This window comes from Anolis sagrei, chromosome X, assembly GCF_037176765.1.
Source record: "Anolis sagrei isolate rAnoSag1 chromosome X, rAnoSag1.mat, whole genome shotgun sequence".
Taxonomy (NCBI): Eukaryota; Metazoa; Chordata; class Lepidosauria; order Squamata; family Dactyloidae; genus Anolis; species Anolis sagrei.
This window is the reverse complement of record NC_090034.1, coordinates 43,756,399-43,774,799: the sequence shown is the minus strand read 5'-3', so window position 1 is coordinate 43,774,799 and position 18,401 is coordinate 43,756,399. Positions and strand designations below refer to the sequence as shown.

The window sequence follows — 18,401 nt, the reverse complement described above, 5'->3', positions numbered from 1 at the left end:
GGCCCTGCCTAGGTTTTAAAATTTAATGGGATCTTCAGGGTATTTAAACCCACTTGGGTTAAATAAGAGCAAAAGGGGCATCTGTTGCACCATCCATGACAATTATCAACAACCAGGGATATAATATATTGGGGTGGGGGGCAGGCCCGTAGCCAGGATTTCGTTTCGGGGGGGGGGGCTGAATTTTTTTTAGGGGGGGGTTTGGGCGGGGCTGAGTTACGGGGGGGCTGAGTCTGAGTGAAAGAGGGTCTACCCTAGCACACCTTTTGTATCATTACCCCAATACCCCCATGCATATGGGATATATTGAGTATGGTGATCAGATCATGATATGAATAAACATAACAGTTTAAGTAATGCACCAGTAAGGCCTTTTGCGAACCACCATGAGAATTTCGGGGGGGGGGGGCTGAAGCCCCCCGAGCCCCCCCCCCCCCTCCCACTGGCTACATGCCTGGTGGGGGGACTAACTATCACCAAGGGAAGGAAGGGAATTAATGACTATTTTGTGGACCTGAAACCACATTTTTCTCTCATCCTAAAGGCTTTGGAGCTTTCGTGCTCAATCTTAGAATGCATATCCAAAAATGTACATCAGCTTGCCTAAGGAAGTGATATGTCAGCTAAGGAATGGCACAAGTATGAAGGCAAGCTGGAGTCCTCTGATCAGCATATTCTGTATTGCAGAACCACATGTCTGCTCAATGGTGCATACAATGTCTCTCCAAGCTTTCCCGGACTGTTACTAAATTATTGGGAAAGACTGCTGTCTTTTACATTAAAATCGCATATATGTTGCTAACAAGAAAAAAAAAACTGCTAAGGCTATAAACTGCAAAAATTAAAAAAATTACAGTCTTGGGGCAAACTTCCACTTTCAAACTAAGCAACTGATAAAGTAAACGCTGGAGTAACAGAACCTCGGAAACCAGAACACACTCCTGCCTTTCTTCACAGCAGGGAATACAAACAACAACAGGGTGATGGGGGGGGGGGGGAGGCTAAGCAGTGCTGCTATTTTTACTTGAATCTTGCTTGCTAAGCAAAGCCAAGCTCTGAATAAGAGCCCTGCACTAGGACTAGACTTTTAAAAAATGAAGCTAAATCACCCGGAGATTGGTCTGGAATGGCCAATTAATGTCTCCCTGCACACAATATTTCTGTACCAATTGTGTTTGTATTATCTGGCTAGGATTAGCCTATGTCTGTGCCGCTATGATAGGAATGTTAAGAGGAATAAGAGAGCATAAAAGAACCTTTGAGTATGATGTTACAAAAATGTTTTCTGTCGATCAGTAACACATATGGCATTCAATCAATTTGGGGCAATTTCAAGGATACTCTATTTTCCAGTACATTCTATAAAAGAAAAAACAACTGAGTTTCTGCAAGCTTTAAAAACATGCTAGAAAGAATATGCACACAATCACTGAACAAATTGGACAGATCTCTCTCTTAGACACACTCTATTACTTTCTAATTTACAAAATTAACCACTCGTTCTCAGTAATAACTTTTGGAACTCTTGGATCAAGTTGTCTTTCTAAGACACTCATGAGCTACAAACATAACTAGGACAATCTTCTGGTCGTGCTAACCTCAACATGCAGTACTTTTTATTAGTTAATTGAGGCAGCATGTTAGGGCAAGTTGCCCCCAATGACGAGATCAAGCCCCATCCTCAGTAATCCAGGAGTAAATACATGCTCCTACAACAAACTAAAAACAATTTCCCTGGATGAAACAGATAAGTGTATGGTTGATGTTATTTGAACCTTTGCTTTGACCTTCAGGGCTGGACCACTGAGAAATGTGTAGTCATGTATTCCAAAATATGAAGAAGCAGGTATGTAAATATGCTGAAGGAGGGAAAGCAGACAAAACATCTCCTTCAGGCAACTCTTAAAACACAATTTGAAATCAGAAGGAAGAAAGTCAACCATGATTTCAACAGATTCAAAAAGCCTTCCCTAAAACAGGCAACAAGTCTGAAGGCTGCTCAAGTGCAGGAAAGATTTGGCCAAGGGGGGAGTTGATGCAACAGCACTGACCTCACTCAAGAGGGGAAACGGACAAACTGTTGGGATATATGAGGAATAAAAATATCATAATTTAAGCATCCTAATTGTGTTATCAATACGATAGTTTACGTCCAAGTAGTTGAGATCCTTACCTTTTGTTAATAGGCTTTTCATCTTTCTCATAGGGCCGGATGAACCATTTCCCAATCCTTACAAAGTTCTTATCCATTAGGCATCTTTGGGAGAAAAAACGACACACACACACATCATAATTACTCAGTAAGTGCTGGAAATATTAAACTCATCATCTTCACTCTGCCAAGCTCTTCCCATCCTTGCTTAGACTCTAATGTAATAATGGGTAACCTTGCCCCCAAGTTACCATTTAAATGAAATGGTCCCTATTCAATTCCAGTCCGGACTGCATCAAGCTGAAACTGAGGAGTAGTCATCCTTAAGGAGGTTTATTTCCAAACTAAACATGCCCATGATTATAGTAAAATTATTAATGTTTCAGAAAAACAGATTTCACCATTTTCAACAAGCACAGAAGACTGGATTCGTTTTATTATTTGATGTTGGCACTGGCATCATATAAAACAACAATTTTGTTTTGGATTAGGGCAGGCATCCTCAAACTGCGGCCCTCCAGCTGTTTGGGCTTTCAACTCCCAGAATTCCTGACAATTGAACAAGCTTGTTAGGGCTTCTGGGAGTTGGGTGCCCAAACAGCTGGAGGGCCGCAGTTTGAGGATGCCTTAATTAGGGACTATGGCCTACTGGTTATTTTTCATTTTTTTAAAAAGGCCCAAATTTGGGGGAAGTGAAGGATTACAAGACGGTAATGGCTGCAAAAGCATCCTTCAGGCCACAAGTGATCCATATGTCAACCTTTCCCCACCACAACTTTAAATCACTGGCCTTGATACAAAATTAATATTTTAATGTCAATATAATTACACCTTTTAATAATGTTAAATTAAGCCTCTATAAATATGAATGATTCACTAACAGTACTCCTCCTTGGCTTTTATCCTAGAACAGTAGATTCATCCCTGTGTTTCAACATTTTATTCAGAGATCTGTCACCATAAATACTAATAGGAAGTACCTATCCTTATGTAGCCAAAAAAGTAGTACCTACACTTAGGAGGAAGACATCATGAGGTTGGGAAAACCCATAATGTTTGCAAATGTATTTTTTTTAGAAATCTTTAGGAGGAGTAATAATAAGAGTAATAACATTAATAAGAGTAATAACAATAATAAGATTAATAACATTCCAAGCATAGTATCCCAACAGTTAGAGGACAACTGAGGCAAGGAGATGAAATAGTAGAGAGCATTAGCATTTACTAAGAATTTTTTAAAGGTAATTGTACTAGGTAGGCAGCAGGCTCATCGTTCAAGTAAAGTCTCCATCACAGCTTTTCAGAAAACAGGACAATATCTATGTTCAAAACAACAAGATGGTCCACATTCAGCATTCAATTATTGGTATACCTATCCTACACTGAATCGTCTACTTCACTAGTAATTACTTTTCTCAAACACTTTACAAGCCAAGAGGAAATGTTGAGGGGAGACGTGATAGCCACATAAAAACATGTGAAAGAATACCATAAGGAAGAGAGCACAGGCTCATTTTCTGCTGCAATGGAAACTAGGACTCGGAGCAATGGGTTCAAATTACAAGGAAAGAGATTCCACCTGAAGATTAGGAAGACCTTCCTGACTGTAAGAGCTATTTAGAAGTGAAACTCTCTGCCTCAGAGGTTGGATGGCCATCTGTCATGGGTACTTTGATTGTGCTTTTCCTGCATGGCAGGGGGTTGGACTAGATGGCCCATGTGGTCTCTTCCAACTTTATTCTTCTATGATTATTCTATGATTCTAAAAATGAAACTAGTGGATTTCTCAATGTATTGACTTAATACAATGTCACAACCATTGCATTAGATCCTATATGAATAGAAGATAAGAAGAAAGAGGGTGACTCTTTCAATTAATGTACAAAAGAGAAATCTGTCAAAGAATCATCAGTGCATCTTGTTAATCATGGCTTTATATTTAGCTACTCAGGGATCTTTGAACCCAAGGTTATTTGAGATTATGAACATAGAACATGTTTGTCAACAGAAAGCAAACCAGGAAAATAGAGGGAAGAGGGAGAACAATTCCAAGTAGCAACTGGGAACTACAAACCAATGTGGGATCGTGGTTTAACTACTATGGGAAAGTCCTAAGCTCAAATCCTTGCTCAAGCAGCAAATTCACAAAGCCACACTGGCCCAGTCAATCCTTAGTCTTGACAAGATTAACAAGGCCAAAGACTCTTGGGACTTACACCATAGAGGTCAAGAGTAGCACCTTGGTGCGTGAAAATAGGACAGTGAAAAGGTTTCTAACTAATCTCAGCCATGGAAACCCACTGTGTAGCCTTGGGCAAGTCCCTCTCCCTCAGTCTCAAAAGAAAGCAAAAGTAAGCCCCCTCTGAACAAATCTTACCATGAAAACCCCATGATAGGGTGAACACAAGTCAGAAACAACTTGAAATCACACAACAAGAAAAGCCAGTGTCTTTGACATGTTTTGGACTATAATACCCATCAGTCTTGAGCACTGGACATGCAGGTTGGTACTTATGGATGTTGCTTTTGAAAACACCAGGAAAGCATCTGGCTGCCTATCCCAAATGTTATCCCCATTGGCATATGAACAGATGAACAGTTTTTGAGGATAGAGATGAAATGAACATAAGAAAGGTTGATAAAAGAAATAAAACATGGAAAGGAAACTTTACATCAAGCTTGAAAAAAGAGAGATAAGAAAACGGTATATGCCTGTATGGACAGACCGACCTTGATGTCCAATTTGGATTAAACAAAACATTAACAAATCAATAATGTAGCTCATCTATGTAAACAGGCAGTTAATAGCCAAACAGCAAACTGATTCACGACACTTTAAATAGGCATTTAAATTAACATGAGAAAATACCAATTTAAACCACATTCCCTGTTTGTAATTCAGGATGTTTCTTAAGCAAGTGCATACTAATTGGTCGATACATTAAAACATGTTGATTTAAATACAGCTTTCAGAGAGCACTGGAAGGTATACTTTTATGAACCGCATTCATAGCCTACCTGTCAATGCATTCACTTTCTGCCAGTGTACACTTTAGAAGAATGGGTTACAATTTTTAAAGAAGAACAGGGATGGAAAAGGAGAATAAGGAAATCCATGTACATTTCTGGGAGAGCAAGAACCAAATAACAGATGATGATAGCTAAGACAATGTACAGGGCATTTCTGTCTCAACACATAATCTGACTGAATTTCAGGAAGAAATTCTATGGGTATCATAGATACCAAAACAGAAGCAGCAATAGTCAGTATTAGACATCTATTGATAAAAGAGAGGGTACACATAATTTCAGTTATAATTTGAGATGTATTTTGTGCATTCCTTGTGAATATTTTAAGTTGCCTTGGAAGGCAAGCCCACACAACCGTTCTAGCAAATTTTGAGTCAACAGCCAATGAAGAAATGATTAAAACTGACTCATTAGGCCACTGAACCGATGGTGTTCTGTTGCAAACAAATCATACGTCGAAAACAACGCAAAGGAGACTTGAAACATAAAAACAAAAGACCAATGGCTTTATCACAACACAAGAGATTAACATTTCAGTCAAATACTAGAAATGCACAAAGGATGGAATTAACATATTGATCTTTGTACAAAATCAGTGGAACTAAGAGCAAAACATAGCATGACTGTATATACACAATGAGTAATAGCAATGAGCAATGAGCAATGAGCAATGATTTCATATACTATGAACATGTTGTGCAGTTACACAAAATAATGGTAATAATATAATATAATATAATATAATATAATATTATATTATATTATATTATATTATTTATTTATTTATATCCCGCTTTATCTCTTCTGCAGGAGACTCAAAGCGGCTTAACATAAAAGCATCAGCATGCAACTTAAGATATACAAATATGCAAACATTAAAACAAGATTAAATATAAACAGTATTTTAAAAAATCCCAGTTAAAAACCAATTAAAAGATGGTTGAAGTTAAAAACCACAGCACCCCCTGAATATATCTTAAAAACCTTCATCTTTAAAACCCTATCTGAATAAAAAGGTTTTAGCCTGCCAGCAGGGAGAGGGCCATTCTGGCTTCCATGGGCAGGGAGTTACAGAGTCGAAGGACATCCACCAAGAAGACCCTCTCTCTCGTTCCCAACAACAGAGCTTGAGATGGAGGTGGGACCAAGAATAGGGCCTCTCCTGAAGATCTCAAGATCCGGGCAGGTTCGTACAAGGGGATGTGGACCTTAATACTCAAGGTCAGAACTATTCGAGAAACAAAGCTAACAGTATAGAGTTGGAAGAGACCTCATGGGCCATCCAGTCCAACCCCATTATCCTCTCTATTACTTCCCCTCACATATTTATATATGGCCCTCATCATGCCTCCTCCAAACTCACAAATTTTGTATTCTGTATTTTGTATTTTTGTATTTTGTCTGTTTGTTTGCTTTGTTCTGTTAGAAATGTAATATAATTTACTGGTTGCTGATGACTCGATAAATAAAAATGTCTCCTCTTAGCCTTCTCTTCTGCAGGCTAAACATGCCCAGCTCTTTAAGTTGCTCCTCATAGGGCTTGTTCTCCAGACCCTTGATAATTTTAGTCACCCTCGACTAGACACATTCCAGCTAATCAATCGCAATACCTTAAATTGCGATGCCCAGAAATGGACACAGTGTGATTCCAGGTGTGGTCGGACCAAGGCAGAATAGAGGGGTAGCATGACTTCCCTGGAGCTAGACACTACATTCTTATTTATGAAGGCCAAAATCCCATTGGTTTTTTTAGCTGTAGCATCACATTGTTGGCTCATTTTCACCTTCTTGTCTACAACAACAACAACAATAACACTTTATTTATATTCCACCCTTCTCACCCTGAAGGGGACTCAGGGCAGATCGCAGCACACATACATGGCAAACATTCAATGCTGCTTTGTATAGACAATACACAGACAGACAGAACAGAACAGAACAGGAGGTGCCATGGAAGGTTGGACTTGAGTCCAGAGGGTGCTGTTGCTCCATTCTCTATGATAAAGAGCCGTCAGGACTTCCTCCTTCCTTTTGGTCGCCCAGCATTCTCTGATCTTCCTTCTTTATGGTGTCGTAAAACACCTCCCATGCTTTTTTTAGTGGTACCTAATTTCTCTAATCACAGCTAAAGCTGTCTTCGAATTGCGTAGATAAAAAATGAGCTAGGGCTCCAAGACTCTTTCTCACAAGTCCCTCATTCTGTATCTCTGCATTTCATTTTTTTCTGCCTAAGTGGAGTGCCTTGTATTTGTCCCTGTTGAACTTCATTTTGTTGGTTTTGGCCCATCTCTCTAATTTGTTAAGATCGTTTTGAATTCTGCTCCTGTCTTCTGGAGCATTGGCTATCCCTCCCAATTTGGTGTCATTTGCAAACTTGATGATCATGCCTTCTAACCCTTCATTATGTTGCTCATTCGTTCAGTCGTCTCCGACTCTTCGTGACCTCATGGACCAGCCCACGCCAGAGCTCCCTGTCGGCCGTCACCACCCCCAGCTCCTTCAAGGTCATTCCAGTCACTTCAAGGATGCCATCCATCCATCTTGCCCTTGGTCGGCCCCTCTTCCTTTTGCCTTCCACTTTCCCCAACATAATTGTCTTCTCTAGGCTTTCCTGTCTCCTCATGATGTGGCCGAAGTACTTCGACTTTGTCTCTAGTATCCTTCCCTCCAATGAGCAGTCGGGCTTTATTTCCTGGAGGATGGACTGGTTGGATCTTCTCGCAGTCCAAGGCACTCTCAGAACTTTCCTCCAACACCACAGTTCAAAAGCATCTATCTTCCTTCGCTCAGCCTTCCCTAAGGTCCAGCTCTCACATCCGTAGGTGACTACAGGGAATACCATGGCATTGACTAGGCGGATCTTTGTTGCCAGTCTGATGTCTCTACTCTTTACTATTTTATCGAGACTGGACATTGCTCTCCTCCCAAGAAGTAAGCGTCTTCTGATTTCCTGGCCACAGTCTGCACCTGCAGTAATCTTTGCACCTAGAAATACAAAGTCTGTCACGGCCTCCACGGTTTCTCCCTCTATTTTCCAGTTGTCAATCATTCTTGTTGCCATAATCTTGGTTTTTTTTATGTTTAGCTGCAACCCAGCTTTTGCGCTTTCTTCTTTCACCTTGATTAGAAGGCTCCTCAGCTCCTCCTCGCTTTCGGCCATCAGAGTGGTGTCACTTCATTGTAGTCATTAATAAAGATGTTGAACAGAACCCGGCCCAGGATGGAACCCTGAAGCACTCCACTCATCATTTCTTTCCAGGATGAAGAGGAAGCATTGGTGAGCACCCTTTGGGTTTGTTCACTTAACCAATTACAGATCCACCTAACCATAGTTTTGCCTAGCCCACATTTGACTAGTATGTTTGCCAGAAGATCCTGGGGGACCTTGTTGAAGGTCCTACTGAAATCCAGTATAAATCCAGTAGTTTAAAATGATCTTATTATATTGTCAAAATTTTAATTATCTGTTGGCTATCTGTTCAACTCTGTCTTTGACAATTATTAGACTTTATTTCAGAAGCATTTTAGTGACAATACACACTGCAGCGGGCCCTTGGTACCTGTTGGGGGTTTGATTCCATTCACGCCCAAGTCCAATTATATACAATGACATAGGAAAATGGCAAAATTAGGGTTTGCCTTTTAGGCTTAATTGATTAGGAATATTTTCACGCCAACTGCATTGTACAGATAACCCCAGACAGCAAAAACAATAAAATAATGGGACTGCTCCAATGGAGAGCAGACATCATCTGCCACATGAGACTAAGGCAAGCTGTATTTTAGTATGGTATAGTCCAGGACAGCTGAGCTCCTGGTAGATAGTACTTCATTGACTCTTAAATTGTATGCGATCAAAAAAGACTACTTTTATCCCAGGCTATCTTCCACTGTCGTTTACTGTGCATGAAATCTTTGTTTTACATTGTTATTTTAGCTGTACACATACTAGATTTTGTCTACTCTATAGTGGCACTGGCCGCAATGTAGTTACGGCTAATGGCAGGTTTCCATGTTATCTCTGCCACAAAAAAGAACAATAGATGCTGTACATTTCCCCCTCTTTTGGCATCTCTTTTATTACACCTATTATTCCCTGAAGTGGCAGTTCTACCTCTCAATCCTATCACCCTTTAAAAGCTTATAGTCTGATGAAAGGTGCCAATTATGGGGTGGAATCATGGTTTTATAACTTAGAAACACACAAAGGCAGGACACAGGCTTTGCTAGTATACTGCTGATGCTGGAATGTGTTTCCCCAGGAGAAACATGTGAGTGGAACATCAATGTGTTATGGAGGACTCCTTTACATGTTACCCCTCATAGGAAAGCATGACTTGTCTCTTTAAAAGATAGGCTCAAATGGCATATGATTGTGCCTTATTTTTTGTGAACCATTTGGAAAAAGCTGTGTCGTCTCCACAGTGAGTCATAGGAGTCATGTTCCTGTTGACTGTTCATCTTATTATTATGGCTCTACCTGTTGATGACCGATTTCCACAAACAAGGCTTCACTTTTTGAGATTTTAGATTCCAGGTTTTCTTTTGCACGAAAAATGTTCAGGGCCCTATTTGAGGCCTCAAACCCGTAGGGCGATCAAACCAGGCTCTGCACTACATGAGCATATGTACCATGTGCAGTCATGCTAAATGGCATTGGTATTAAAATGTGCAGAAGAGATGGAGCCCAATGGCCACAATCATCCTACCACCAGCCCCTCTTTTGCAGCCCCTCAAGGATATCCCCATACTCCTAGGCCCCTTCAAACAAATGCTAATGCATTTTGCCAATAAATACCAAACTACCCCCAGAAAAGTTTCCCACACCTAATTTAAACATTAAAATGACAGCCCACAAAGTTAATATGCAAATACAACTTAAGTCTGTGTTATAGGGTTGCGTATGCAAAAGGAATCTATATTGAGATTGTGTCTCTACCTCAGCCATAGTTCTACAGCAGTGAAACAAAACTTAGCATGCATACTTAAGCATCTTGAGATTTAGCTTTTTAAAATGCATATTAAAAGGGTCTACTGACTGCAATCAATATAAATATTTCTACATGTGACACTGAGGTACTGGTTCACAAACACCAGGCTCTTCGGAATTAAACGCTTCCTTGGAAATATGCACAGATATAACCTTGAGATCCACAAATAAGGTGTGATGATGGTTTTAAAAGAGGCAGTGAAGAACCAGGCTATTTCGGTTGTAATCCACACGGCATTGCCCAGCTAGCTACTGAAGTCTGCCTGTGCTTAGCTCCAACTGTGTAGACAGCTGATATATTTGAAAAGGGAATCTTCTGAATGGGGCAGAAGCAGTCCTCGTTTCCCATTAAGGATAATATAACCTAAGGAGAACACAGGGGAGAGACTGGTGAAGAACTGGATTTGGGCTTGGTAGGCATTTTAAAGAGGTGCTTTCCTCTCTATAAATACAGTAGGCTCCCCAACATTTTAACTGTTTCATTAAACTCTGTTTGTAGTCTGCAGTAATATCTTAAACCACTGGGTGCCAGGCCTTCCTTAACTAGAAACAAAGCTGTTAGCAAGCTTGGAAGATTCATGTCTCCTATAGAACTTCTAGGAAGTGTCATGTATTATAATGATTTCCTCTGCAACTCTTTAAGCTACTCAAAAAGAGGGAGCTGCTGTCTAGACAAGGAGTGATAGAAAAAGTACTAGGGTAGATGGAGAGAAGATCTAAGAAAAAGAGTAAAAGAGAAGATTGAGGAAGAGCACTGACTTTTTCTAGAGAGTATAAAAACTTTACGAGAAAGAGTTCAGAGTGGATGACTGAAGACAGGTAAGAAGAGAGATCATCAACCCTAAAAGATAACTAGCCACAGATATATTGCTTGTAACTTGCTACTTCCAAGCTCTGATACTGATTTTCCATCACTTTTTTCTCTTGCTTTGTAAAGATGTCTATACACAGATCAGGACACTAGAATTTGCAAACATCCACAGTGTTTTCCATAACAACATTGGGAAAGGTAACCCATTCGTTACTTGTTGCACTGCTCATTGCTGTTTTGCTATTTTGCAGTACTTCCTTTTCTTTTAAAAATAGGATCGGCAATGGAATTACATGAATCACGAACAATGTCTGCCAACTACTATAATGTCAGACAACTGTTAGTTCTGAAGAGGAGGAAAAGTGACTATTTACTTACCAGTGTGGAGTATTTACAAGCGGGGTAGCACAATGTTTGGTTAAGATTTCATTACTCTTGCTGATCACTTAACCTCCTTTCTGAGAGAAGGTTTCAACAAGAAAGGAAATCATTTACAGTCATAAAAAACAGAGCATATAGGAAGGAACCTTTATATCCAAGGGGGTGATTCTTTCTGCAAGCTATACTGTCTATACAAGTGAAATCCTGCATCAGTTGCTCTTCTGGAATGAAGCCCATTAAGCACAATGAGACTACCTTTCCCTAGTCAGATTGGACCAGTAAACAATGCCTAAGTGCACAGGACCACACTTATAAATTTGATATTTTAAGCTTGCTGATGTGATCAAAGCCTATCTTTCACTGCAGGCCTTCCAAAACACGAATGCTGCACTATGAGGAGATTGGGGTGGATTACGGTATAATGCATTATAGCAGAGGAAGCCGGGATGCAAGAAGAGTCCATTATAGTATCCATGTTTTGGGTTTGGTAGGGCTGATCTGTGATCCAAATTACAGATTGCTTGTTGGACTTTAGCACAGACTAAACCCATTTTGCTGAAAACTAGATTGATTTTATCTTTACAGATATTTGTGTGCCTGATCTGCCCCTTTTGTTCAAGTCATTTAATACAAAGATCAATATATTACTTTTCATATTTTTGTATTTCGTGCATTTGATTCCAAACTGTTGTCTCTTCACATGCCTTGAGGCACATGGATATGAGGACTCAAGTCCCAGAGTTTAAGAAGTTCAAGAACAATTCCAGGAGGTTCATATTATTGGATTTCCAGCCCTCAACAGCATTTGCCTGGTTGTTGGAACTGGAAGAGAAAGTTCTTAACAGCTAAGGCCTTGAAGATCCTTTAAACAAGAAGAGCCTAATTCTATGAAGTCTGTGTTTGCTCATGCCTTTTGTGGCTCCTAGCCCATATCCCTTTTACAAGTAGCAAAGAAAAAAAGGAGTGGCTACAAGACAAGGGCATACAGCTGATCTTTCCTGACAACCAGGATAAAAACGGCAGCCTAGAATATTTCACACTACTTTCTAACATTAATTCTACTGGGATGCTTCAAACTGCTAGACCATCCAGTTCTACCCACATAATACAAACACTGTTGCTTTTCCAACAGGTTTGTAAACAAATATTTTGCGACAAGTAAAAACTGCAGGCAAAGGAAAGAAAGAAGAAAAGAAGGAAGAAAATGTTTGAATGAGGGGAGGAGACTGATGGGAGGTAAACCATAATCACATTCATAGACCCCTGCAAAAATATAACACTATATTCACTATTACAAACTTTGTGCTCTTACCTTTCCAGCAGGTTATGAATTGCCTTGAAAAGAAGTGTCCTGCATTCATATGAAAGTCCATTCTCCCAAAGTCCTTCTTCCACCACTGCAAAAACAATATTATGTTAGAATATTATGGGGAGTAGATGAAAGTGTTCATGACCATTAAAACATTATACTTTTGAAATAACAGGAGGGGTCTCTCATTTATATCCTCTTTGGTTATGAAATTTCTGCACCAGGTTGAAGAGAGCATTATGGAACAAAGAAATTTTCAAGCAGAGTAAGAACAAACCATAGGGACTTTTATTCAAATCTGAAGACCTGAATGGAATGCCAGACTGCTCACAGCGCATTCAACCAACTTATCAAAATACTGCTGCATTCAATACAATGTACTACAGAAAAAGACTAGTGCTGACAACCATACAACAGTCCTTGTTCATCACAAAAATTAGATTGAACCAGTGAATAGAGAGATACAAACTGAAGTTCATCTCAAGAAGATGAGTATTTATTTATTTATTTATTTGCTTTATTTCTATACCGCATTTTTCAGCCCAAATAGGCGACTCAATGAGTACAAGTTCCATCTTCTCAGTGGATGTCCTCTACCAACTCTCAGCCACAGAAAGCAGTCAAATTGGGTCATGGAAGGAGAAGTACAACACACACATACATACACATAAAATGCCCTTCCTCACAGCAAATTAATTACCAAATGTCCGTTCAAAATTTAAAAAGATATTTCCTTGCCAGCAAAGGGAGGGAGGGAGCTCTACCACTTTAGTGCAAAACACCGTTGCTTTCTTTCCTATTTAAAATGTTAAATATTGCTGGGAGGAAACATCTCTCTCCCTGCATCAGTACCACCTATAAGAGGCTGGGGCAACACAGAAACACATAAGGAAAATCCAGACAGAAAACAGAAAACCAACCACATGTTGTATTAATTATACAATACAGTACACTACGGAGTTTAAGATCTTCTGGGGAGGCCCTGCTCTCGGCCCCACCTCTATCACAAGTGAGGTTGGTGGGGACGAGGAACAGGGCCTTCTCGGTGGTGGCCCCTCACCTGTGGAATTCACTCCCCGGGGAAATTAGGTCATCGACATCCCTCCTCTCTTTTAGAAGGAAATTAAAAACATATATTTGGGACCAGGCTTTCGAGGAATCTGGCAGATAGACAAAGGACAAGCGACAACTAGAACTGATGGATTCGACAATGTGGAATTGAATTCACAGACTCTGAGCTGGCAAACGTTGAGCATTAGATTGGTTTTTAGGGACTGTGATGTATAATGGATTGTTTTAATTGTTTTAATTGCTGTCTATATATGTTTTATTTTTACCTGCTGTTGTGCTGGCATCAAATTGTGCCTTTTGTAAGCTGCCCTGAATCCCCCCTCGGGGGTTGAGAAGGGCGGGGTAGAAGTGCGAGAAATAAAGAAATAAACAAATTCATTACAAATAACAGAAATTATAGTTTGTTTGCATACAGGAATATAGCAGTGGTTTAAATACCACAAAATTTATAGAACAGAAAACAACTGCCGGAAGGAAGAAACCTCCAAAGACTCTAGTGAGCGAATAAACACACAAAAAGATGTATGTTGAATCTGAACTGCACTAGAACACACTACTAAGAAAACCTAGGCCTCCAAAAAAAAAAAGTCAATCTTCTCAGAAGCCTTAGATAGATTTCTATTTTTTACATACTTCACTCTTCCAAACTTTTTAAAACAATAGGTAAAACTTTAAAACAGCTATGAGCAAACAATATTGATCAGAACAGTGGCTCCAGGTCAAGTAGGGATAACTCTTCCTCCCACAGCATTGTCTTGCTAAAGCTATTAGCCTCGCTGAGGGAAGTGTACAGGTATCTCTATTATTCTCACCTTAATAATTGGTTTGAGACAGTGAGATCATGAAAAGACCAGAGCTATACAACTGAATCCATCCATTCTAAAGTGCTTCTGCTTCAATCAAAAACTGCACCATATTCATACATACTGCAGCTGCTTTTCAATAATCCAATAACCAAATAGGAAGGGGGTAGTTAGCACCATTTCAATATCAACAAGCAGATTTAATTCAAACTTACTACGTTGAACACTGAGAAGAGCATATATTAGAGAACACAACTGAAATGTAATCTCCCTTTTCTGGGAAAGGTTCTAGAGAGGGTGGTGGCTTCTCAGCTCCAGGGTTTCTTGGATGAAACTGATTATCTTGATCCCTTGCAGTCTGGTTTTAGGCCTGGTCATGGAACGGAGACAGCTTTGGTCACCTTGGTGGATGACTTTTGCAGAGAGCTAGACAGGGGAAGTGTGTCCCTGCTAGTTCTCCTGGATCTCTCAGTGCATTCAATACCATGGTATTCTTCTGTGTCGGCTCTCCAGAATGGGTCTTAGGGGCACTGCTCTGCAGTGACTCTGCTCCTTCCTGGAGGATTGTACTCAGTTGGTGATGCTGAGGGACACCTGCTCGGAACCTTGGCCACTGACCTGTGGGGTCCCACAATGTTCCATTCTCTCCCCCATGCTTTTTAACATCTACATGAAACTGCTGGGTGAGGTCATCCAGAGTTTTGGAGTTAGGTGCCATCTCTACACAGATGACGCACAACTCACCTACTCTTTTCCCCGCATTCCAAGGAAACTTCCCAGATCCTGGACCAGTGCCTGACAGCTGTGACTGACTGGATGAAGGCCAACAAACGGAAGCTTAATCCAGACAAGACAGAGGTCCTTTTGGTCACTTGTGGGGTCAATTGGGGTATAGATTGGCAACCTGTGCTCGACGGGGTTACACTCCCTCTGAGGTCACAGGTCCGCAATCTGGGGGTCTTTTTGGACTCAGCACTGATGCTTGAAGCTTAGGTTGCAGTGGTGGATGGATGGCCTTCGCCCAATTAAAACTTGTGTGCTAGCTGCAGCTGTACCTCGAAAAGCCTGATTTGGCCACGGTGGTCCATTCCCTAGTTACATCTAGAATGGACTACTTCAATGCACTCTACGTGGGCTGCCTTTGAAGACGGCTTGGAAACTGCATTTAGTGCAAAGGTCAGCAGCCAGATTACTAACTGGAGTTGGTTATAGGGAGCACACAGTGCCCCTATTAAAGCAGCTCCACTGGCTGCCGATGAGTTTCTGAACCCAATTCAAAGTGCAGGTTATTACCTACTAAACACTATATGCTTCGGGTCCAACCTATCTTCGAGACCACATCTCTCTTTCTATAAACCGGCACGGGCATCAAGATCTACCTCCTCTCAGTCCCGCCTCCATTTCAAGTGCAGTTGGTGGGATGACAGATAGAGCCTTCTCAGTGGTAACCCCTTGTCTCTGGAATGCCCTTCCAAGGGAGATCAGACTAGCCCCCATTCTTCAAACCTTCCATACACAATTGAAGACATGGCTTTTTTGAAAAGCCTTCGACCATATTTAGATTCCTTTAATGAATATATGTGAGTACTAGCTGTGCCCTGCCACGCGTTGCTGTGGCCTTTAGTAAGAGTTTTGAAGTCTCTGCCTGGCCTCTCTTCCTTCCCTCGCTCTCTTTCCCTCTTTCTCTCTCTCACACTCCTTTCTTTCCCCCTCTTTCTCTCTCTCTCTCTCTCTCTCTCTCTCTCTTTCTCTCTCTGGAATCCCTCCTTCCTCCCCCTTCTTTATGCTTGTGTGTAAACTTGACTATTTTCTGTTGGTCATGGGGGTTCAGTGTGGCATGTTTGCCCCAATTCTGTCGTTGGTGGGGTTCAGGATGCTCTTTGAGTGTTGGTGAACTCTGAACCCCAGTGACTACAACTCCCAAATGTCAAGGTCTATTTCCCTCAAACTCCATCTGTGTTCATATTTGGGCGTATTGAATGCTTATGCCAAGTTTGGTCCGGATCCATCATTGTTTGAGCCCACAGTGCTGTCTGGATGTCGGTGAACTACAACTCCCATACTCAAGGTCAATGCCCTCCAAACCTTTCAAGTGTTTTCTGTTCGTCATGGGAGTTCTGTGTGCCAAGTTTGGTTCACTTCCATCATTGATGGAGTCCAGAATGCTCTTTGATTGTAGGTGATCTATAAATCCCAGGAACTACATCTCCCAAATGACAGAATCATAATTGTTTGAGTGATGGTCACTCCTTCTGTTGTGAGACGTTGTGTTGTGTTGTGGAGCCTCCCCCTCTCCCCCCCCCCCCCGCCTTTCCCTTCCCTTCCCTTCCCAGGATTCGCCTCTTTTGGTGCTCTTCCGTCATCCCTCCCTCTGGCCGGAGTCGTCCCGACGGGGAGCATAGGCAAAGGGCTCCTCGTGAGGTAACTGTGGCTCTCCGGCTTTGCGCGGCGAGGGAGGATGGGGGCGGGGCTCATCTTTCCTTTTCTTTCCTTTTCTTCTTCCTTCTTTCTCTTTCTTTCCTTCCTTCCCCCTTTTACCTCCCTTTCTCTTTCTTCCTTCTTTCCTTCGTTCCCGTCTTTCCTTCTCTTCTTCCTTCTTGTGGCTTGGAGGGGGCGGGGTTTGGAGGGGGAGAAGAAAGAGGGGAGGAGGGATAGATTTGTACAGGGCGGGAAGGGGCGGGGCTTGGAGGGGGCGGGGTTTGGAGGGGAAGGAGGGGGCGGAGGAAAGTTTGAGGAAGAAGAAGGAGGAGGTAAGATTGGGGCGTGTTGTGGCGTGTGTGTGTGTGTTGCGGGGAAGGGAGGGGTGTGTGTTACCGGCGTGAGTGTGTGTGTTGCGGGGAAGGGAGGGGGGTGTGAGTCACAGGGGGAAGGGGTGGGGCGAAGGGAGGGGGCGTGTCTTTCCGGAGGGGGTGGGAGGAGGGAAGGAGTGAGTCATGGAGGGAAGGGGTGGGGCGAAGAGAGGGGCGTGTCTTAAAAGTCGCCCCCTCCCTTCGCCCAACCCCTTCCCTCCATGACTCACTCCTTCCCTCCTCCCTCCCCCTCCGGTTAGACACGCCCCCTCCCTTCGCCCGACCCCTTTCCCTCCAGGAGTGAATCATGGAGGAAAGGGGTGGGGGCGAAGGGTGGGGGCGTGTCTTTCCGGAGGGGGTGGGAGGAGGGAAGGAGTAAGTCACAGAGGGAAGGGGTGGGGCGAAGGGAGGGGGCGTGTCTTTCCGGTGGGGGTGGGAGGAGGAAAGGAGTGAGTCAGGGAGGGGGAGGAGGGATGGTTTTGTCAGGGTGGGGCTTGGAGACGGCGTGGGAGGTGTAAGATGCGGCGCGGCGAGGCTTGGAGTGTGCAGAGCAGAGCTTGGAGGCAGCGTGGGAGGGGTAAGATGAAGGAGGGGGTGGAGGGAAGGGGGCGGGGGAAGTTGCGTTGTTTGTGTGGGCAGCGACGTGTTCGTGCTGGGTAGGGCGAGGGAGGGAGGGAAGTGCGGAGGGTGCGTTGGCCGTTCGGCCATGTGTGTGCGCTGGGGACTTTGCGCCAGTGCGCATGCTCAGTTGTTTTGCTGTTTTTTCTGTGTGTGATTGTGTTGTTTTCAATTTTGAATGGATTAGTTTGTACCGAGTGGGTTGTCCTTGAGGCATGGCAATTTTGGTGCAGTTTCGTTGAGGGGTTTTAGAGTTTTGCTGTCCCGTTGAACCAATCTAACAGATTTATATATATAGATCCATAGATTTCACCAAGCACTTTACATGACAGAGATTGATTATTGTTGTTTTATACCTGCAGTTATTGCTGTGTTTTACTGATTTCAACCAGGGGTTTTTGTGAAGTGAGTTGTTTATGTTGGCTGTTATCATTTATGTTATTGTTT

The 18,401-nt window shown here is 42.2% G+C and overlaps 1 protein-coding gene across 2 annotated transcripts in view; it reads right to left on the bottom strand.

Annotated features, from left to right (window-relative positions):
* The window catches only part of MED13L (mediator complex subunit 13L), a 149,448-nt gene that overhangs the window by 77,447 nt on the left and 53,600 nt on the right, over positions 1-18,401 (bottom strand). For both annotated transcript variants that reach the window (XM_060785459.2, XM_067473261.1), the window contains exons 3-4: positions 12,677-12,761; positions 2,174-2,257 (exon numbers count right to left, since the gene is read on the bottom strand). In XM_060785459.2, coding sequence (XP_060641442.2) covers positions 2,174-2,257; positions 12,677-12,761 — 169 coding nt within the window. The remainder of the gene's footprint in view (positions 1-2,173; positions 2,258-12,676; positions 12,762-18,401) is intronic.